The following is a 6,970-nucleotide window of genomic DNA, read 5'->3' as shown; positions in this document are numbered from 1 at the left end:
AATTTGTGCACGTACAGTACATTGTACATATATGTACATATATAAAATGTACATGAAAAAATATGATATGTAATTGCAATCTGCTTACTGTTGTCCACTCATTATAATGCTTCATGGAGCAAAACATTTATATAAATTAACGTACTATGTACACTAAGTAGGCTGCATATCTAGACTAACATTCCAACGTTGTTTAGAGTGAAACCGAAAGTACAAATCACATGGCGTATCTCGTTCGGAACATCTTTAGAGTCGACTATTTACTATAGACAACGCTCCAGAGATGTTCCGTAGGGGTGTTACGGCCGGGGTCGAAGTCTTGAGTCGTGGCTATTGCAACAAAACTTCCTCAGCAATGAGACTCTTACAGTTTTTGCGTGATGGGAAATCTTTCGTGGGGGTGGAGACCGCTCCCGGGGGTGACATTGTCGACCTGTCACAAGTAAAACCTGCACTGCCTTCCGACATGAGAAGTTTTATTGAGGGTGGACAAGCTAGCATCCAGGCGGCTCAAAGGTGACACGATTACCTCCCCTTATCTACTAATACAATGTAGTACAATATATTTTGCTCAAATTGTAATTGATATAGACCTGGTGAAGTAAAATGTTCCTCTAAATTCGTAATTTTTATTAATTGAAAATTTACAAATCAATAGTTTATTATTTTTATTTTTTCATGTTCAAACTGCATATATTTATTTTTATTCCAGCTAAGAAAAGATTAATTAAGTTGAAAAAGATATTAAATAAATGAAGAATTGAAAGACAATTAAAATTGGGAGAGAGAGAACCAAAAAAAAAAATAAATAAATAAATACTGGATGTACTGTACATCTATGATCTTCCCTGACCCTTGATATTATCAACACTCAGACCATCCTCGATACTCGATCCAGGGGGTACTATCACTGACATTTTATTAACTGCTTCTAAACCATCTTCGATACTCCAGGGTTGCTATCACTGACGTTATATCCAACATCATCCTCGATACTCCACGATATACGATCACTGACGTTATTACTTTCACCCCTAGACTATATCCTCAATACTCCAGGGGGTTATATCACTGACATTATTTCCACCGCCCCTGGACCATCCTCCATATTCCAGGGGTTAATATCACTGACATTATATCTATCCACCCCTGGACTATTTCATAGTAAAACTGTAGCGAACAAAAAACACAGGTAATTTGTTCATTTGGTATACATTAAGCAATTGTATAACAGTACACAGGTACAAACAGTACACTTAATCTTTAGTGAACTGTATTTCTTTGAAGTTGGGCTTTAATGATGATCACTCTTTCTCAGTAATCTTCAAAGGAATTCAAGTATCTGGAGGCCTGTGATTGATCAGTTTTCCTTCCTGAACTGACTGCAGTTTTAATACGAGATAATAACTTCAGTGATAGTAACCCTTGGAGTATCGAGATAGTCAAAAGGTGGATGTAATGTCACATTCAGTAATGTAATTTACTACCAAATTACTCTTCATTGTATGACTACAATAAGTTATATGTAATGCTGTGTGACATTATAGTTTGAAATAAAAAAAAATAATAGAATTCTGATGTATATAAAATTAAGCCTATACATTTTAGTGCTGTAGACAGTGGTCAGTACAAAGTGCCAAGGTCAGAGGTGAAGGTCACTGCCCCGATCTTTAACCCTGACAAGGTGTTGTGTATTGGGATGAACTATAAAGATCACTGTGAGGAGCAGGGAGCACCTGTCCCTGAGGTTCCTGTCATCTTTAACAAATTCCCCAGCTGTATCATAGGTCCCACAGACGACTTACACTTCCCAGAGGAGACACAGGTACAAATTCATGTTTTTAATGTACCATTTGATGATAAACTCTGTCTTTTTTTTAATGTCAATTGAACAAAATCTTATTAAGAGTACTTAAATATACATACCCCGGTATTATATGGGTGTACTTATCTACATTGATACCTTTGCATTATGTTGAAATATGTAGTTTTGCAAATGAATCTACAGAATTAATTTAAAAAAAAAGTTTAACTGTTTTTTTAATCTCTACCCAACAGGAATCTCTCCAAAATACAATTAAACAATCATTACTATTTCACAGATGATGCGAGACATATAATAATGGTTTCTTTCAGGAACTTCATATTCAAAAATTTGAATGTTTTTATACTTGTGTGTAAGTGTAAATAAGTTGAAATATATTGTAATGTTTACACTTACTGGTAAAATTGAAATATGAGTAATGCTTTGTTATAAATATAGAATCACAAAATTCTGAACATATTTTTTAAAACTTTTTTTCTTATTGTCAGTACAGGTGATTCAAGTTGAAATTTAAGGTTTTATTTCATAATATTCATGTCCACAGCAACTAGATTGGGAGGTGGAGTTGACCATTGTCATCGGCAAAGAGGCCAAGAAAGTAAAAGTAAGTCTTTTCACAAAATATTTCTGATCAACACATATGATCAAGGTCAAAATCATTCAGATTTCTAGATCACAAAAGGTTAGGGGTCACTGACACAAGAGGTGACAAGTTATAAGGTCATCCGTTATAAGCAAGTATTAGGTTGTATATTGGTTCAAGGTCAACTTTGTAACAATGGGACTAGTTTACTTACCACATTATACCTGAAAACGTTTGTGGCAAACTAGTATCTCCACTGGTGATGGAATGTAACTCTTTGTAATCTACCTGCTGAAATGGCGTTAGCGTCACATATCATCTTTTGACGTCATTCCATCACCAATAGAAACAATAGTCCCGCACAAATGTTATCAGGTATTACATGGTATTTAAATTAGTCCCATTTCACAAAATTTCTTATCTACTAAAAGTACATATATGATACAAGATTACTGTAGGGAGTTGGTTAATTTCACATCTGCAACATATTTTTATATGAAAGTATTCCTCAAAGGTAATATCATGTTCATGACATGCTTAGTAACAGAATGAAGATAATATCAGAGATATCAAAGTTATCTCATGTTAAGGTCATGATCAAAAGATAGAAATGCAAACTAAAGAAGAACAGATCAGTTGAAAATTAAAATGTAAAAAAAAGATGTTCAATTTTTAATTTGCAGGAGTCGGAGGGAATGGACTACATATATGGCTATACAGTAGCTCATGATGTCAGCGCTAGGGACTGGCAACTGGGGGCTGGACGTAATGGTGGTCAATGGGTCATTGGGAAGGCCATGGACGACTTCTGTCCACTCGGACCGGTCATTGTGACCAAGGAGGGCATTAAAGGTTAAAAAAACTAGTCACGATTATTTGGTGATGTCCGACTTTAAAGTGTTTTAAATTCGACTTCTGTCCCCTCTGACCAGTCATTGTGACCAAGGTGGGCATTAAAGGTTAAAAAAACTAGTCATGATTATTTAGCGATGTCCGACTTATAAGCTTTTGATTTTTGAAATCATAATACTTTGTAAAGCATGATAATGTTTCTTACAATGCTATGTTGCATGGACATAAATTCTTAACATACCCACCAGATTATAGAGACCACATACAGAACCAAATGATTTCCTGTAGACAGCAATGTTTACATTTACCACTGTTTAGTTTTTAAGTTTGGTCATACATCACTAATTTTGAAGAAGGTCAATTCGCATAACTGTGGCTATAAATTGTTAAAAGATGTTACTCTTGATAAACTTTTTGGTGAGGGGGACAGTCCATCTTGTGTTGAATTCTGCACTAAACATTTTCATAAAAATGCATTCTTGATTATCTCCCCTTTCAGAAACAGATTTTCAAAATTTCTTTACATCTTTTATATATACATATATTTATCCAACCAAAACCTGATGCACTCTGGTTACCCAACCAGCAGGCTTTAAAACATTCATCACCTAGTTATAAAATCTTCTGCCTAAAAGGGGATTTCTAGAAATCTATTTTGTTTTTAATCAGTTCCTATACAGAAAAAAGATTTCAGTTGCAGGATATTTTACTGATTATTTATGCAGTGATAAAACTCTATTTTAGTTGCTGAGTCTATGGTTTTGTTTCAGATCCACACAACCTAGCCCTGAGGTGTCTGGTCAATGGTGTGGTCAAACAGGACAGTAATACCAATCAGCTGGTCCACCGGTCAGCTGCCATGGTAGCCTTTATATCAAGGTTAGGATCAGGTAGACTTAGTGTATTGTTGGTACTACCCCTTTAACTCTGTAAGATAAAAAACAGTTATTAATGTACATGGGTAGAGGAATGTATTGTTAAAGGCTGTTAGATAAAACTTTTTATTCAGACAGTTACAGTTCCATATTCAATTTGTTTGGAATATATTGACTTAAACCAACAGCATAATGACATGACCATGTCTTACATTATAATTACTGAACGAATGCTTTCATCAACAGATAATTACATTTTGTATATCATCACAACCATTAGTAATTTCCATGAACATAAATACATGCAAATAATAAAAAAATTACCTGTCAGACTTGTTACAATGTAGTGTAAGAAATTGACAATGCTTGAACAATTCTCACTGCAAATCAGTAATCAAAGAGAAAATGGGAGAAAACATGCATACAAACTAAAGTCTGGTTATTCAAATTATTTTAATATAAATACTTCTTTGTCAATTGTATGCCAAATTATAATACTTCAAGAATATGCACCTATCTAATTATCACGTTGAATTGCAAGTCATATATTCCATTGACTTTGCCGTGTCCGTTGGAGTTACTTCCCTTTGTTGCAATCTGTCAGTAGTTGAAAAGTTGTGAAAGCCCATACATTATGTTGTAATACCTTTTAATATGTATTTTAACATGTGTCTTTTCTTATAGATTTATGACATTAAAACCTGGTGACCTGATCCTGACTGGAACGCCTCCTGGAGTTGGAGTATTTAGGAAACCACCAGAGTTCCTGAAGGTAAATATAAGATTTGCATCACTATTGGAAATTCAATGTATATGTACAGCACATTCATTAAAATTTTGTCCATACTGTTGGAATCACTTGTTTGCCACATATCAGTGTACAATGTATCATAATAACATCCTGTTTTAGAGTTAGCTTAAAATTTCTTTTGCAAAATATTAAAACTGCGTTAATAACAAATTCAAGGCAACTTTTTAATGTAGTACATGGAATTGATTGTTTTGCAGAGAGGTGACGTGGTGGAGTGTGAAATTGAGGGGATCGGCAGCGTTGTCAACAAGGTTGTGTAGTAGCTAAATCAGGGACCAACAGAATATCTCTTTTCCAACACACACTAACAGTTTTACCATATGCTCCATGGGATTCCTGTGTCGGCCAGTCGGACCAATACTGAAATAGCAGCAAACCAATTAAAAAACAAATTATATTAGGTACTATACATAATGTACATGTATGACTGTGATTTGATAGTATATTTACCAAGAAGCAATGTCAAATTTGTAATTGTAATAGCATTTGCTACATGTAAATTAATCTTTAACAGATTAACATTATTTTTGTCTAAATGATCGAACATTTTAGGAAACTATTGCATTTTTTTTCTACACAGTATGTGAAAGTAATGAGTTTTACTAACACATAAAGCTGTTAAGCTGGGAGAGAGTTAACATTGATTATCATAACTACTGTTAATACTTGATAATGCATTTATTTTACATTTATTTATCCCTTATTCAAGATGCCATGATTCATATATAATATTCATTATTTTAGATAATTAATACATGTTCAATTAAAGCATGTAATTATCGATTTTTTAAAATGTTTATTTTAATAATTTTTGTTAATTTGTTGTATGTGTGAAGAATGTCTGTACTGTCTATGAGAAAAGAAATTATGACCATTTCTCATGTGAAAGGTTGTACAATTTTCAATTATAAATACATAAAATTATTATACATTATTCAATATATTAGTCAGATATACAAAGTTTAATCAAATAAATTTAAAGGTACATGCATTTTATCTTTGCCAATGTTATTATATACCATGTAACTGAAGTCACTTCAAAATTCAAATGAAGGAATCACCTACCTTTCTGGATTATAGGAGACAATCTAACTTGCACGTCAACTTGCATCGTTCATATTTGCAGTCGATGAAAACTACATATACCGTATTCGACCCAATAAGCCCCCAGGGCGGTTACAACATTGAAAAATGAAGAGGCGCTTATAGGATCAAATTTGGACTGACATTTCACAAAAATATTGCACATTCTGCGAGCAATTAAAAAGAAATCAAATAAAGAAATCTTCACGGTTTTGTAGCTTCTGTGTGTATTTAAGTCATTGGAAGTGGAATTTAGGCCTCAAAAAGGGTCGGGGCGCTTATTGGGTCGAATATGGCATAAACTATTCTAGTATCTACATTTGTGGGTTTTTTTTTCCAGTACAGCAACATCTTGCACACTACATTTCAATCAGTGGCGATAATTCCCACAAATGTTCCTCATTAAGTTAATGGTCAAACATATCCAATCATTTGAATGGTTTCTCAATATATAGTCAAAAATAACATGATCTGGATTTGTACCTGTATATATATATTGTATATAACTGGAAGTGAACAGCTACTAGGAACTAGTCTAAGAGTACTTGACAAAAAATGTGTTTGGATAAATACCTATGATCTTTTTGTATCTAAAACAATTGACGGATCGTCTGCTGTCAACCAAGTTAAGGAACTAAGGACAACTAATATTTTTGAAAAATCAGAAAGACCGATTTATATTTATATGAAATTCTGTATTGATAGGGTTCGAAGTTTATTCAACTGAATAACCTTGATCTTCATTAGGGGTCACATGCACGTAGGCTAAATCTTTTAATGACGTCTTGTCAATAACAACGAGGCCTTGGAATCTCACATATCAGGAACTCGTTCAGTCTGCATTCCCGGGAGACAAAAATTTCCTGATAGTGAGATTATTTCATGAAACTCTTCGAAAATGTATCGCCACATAAAAATATTGTTAAGCCTGTTAAGATTAC

General features: G+C 33.7%; 1 protein-coding gene across 1 annotated transcript; it reads left to right on the top strand.

The window, feature by feature from the left end:
- Positions 1-268: 268 nt before the first annotated feature.
- On the top strand, positions 269-5,804 carry LOC138335291 (oxaloacetate tautomerase fahd2, mitochondrial-like). The gene is made up of 7 exons (XM_069284311.1): positions 269-516; positions 1,609-1,825; positions 2,370-2,429; positions 3,092-3,260; positions 4,031-4,139; positions 4,820-4,907; positions 5,144-5,804. Exons 1-7 carry the CDS (start codon positions 284-286, stop codon positions 5,204-5,206), a joined length of 939 nt encoding a protein of 312 aa, XP_069140412.1. The 5' UTR covers positions 269-283; the 3' UTR covers positions 5,207-5,804.
- The last annotated feature ends 1,166 nt before the right edge of the window (positions 5,805-6,970 follow it).

The sequence above is a fragment of the Argopecten irradians genome, chromosome 11, assembly GCF_041381155.1.
Source record: "Argopecten irradians isolate NY chromosome 11, Ai_NY, whole genome shotgun sequence".
Lineage (NCBI taxonomy): Eukaryota > Metazoa > Mollusca > Bivalvia > Pectinida > Pectinidae > Argopecten > Argopecten irradians.
Note: the sequence above shows the minus strand (reverse complement) of the source record. Positions and strands in the feature narration are given on the sequence as shown.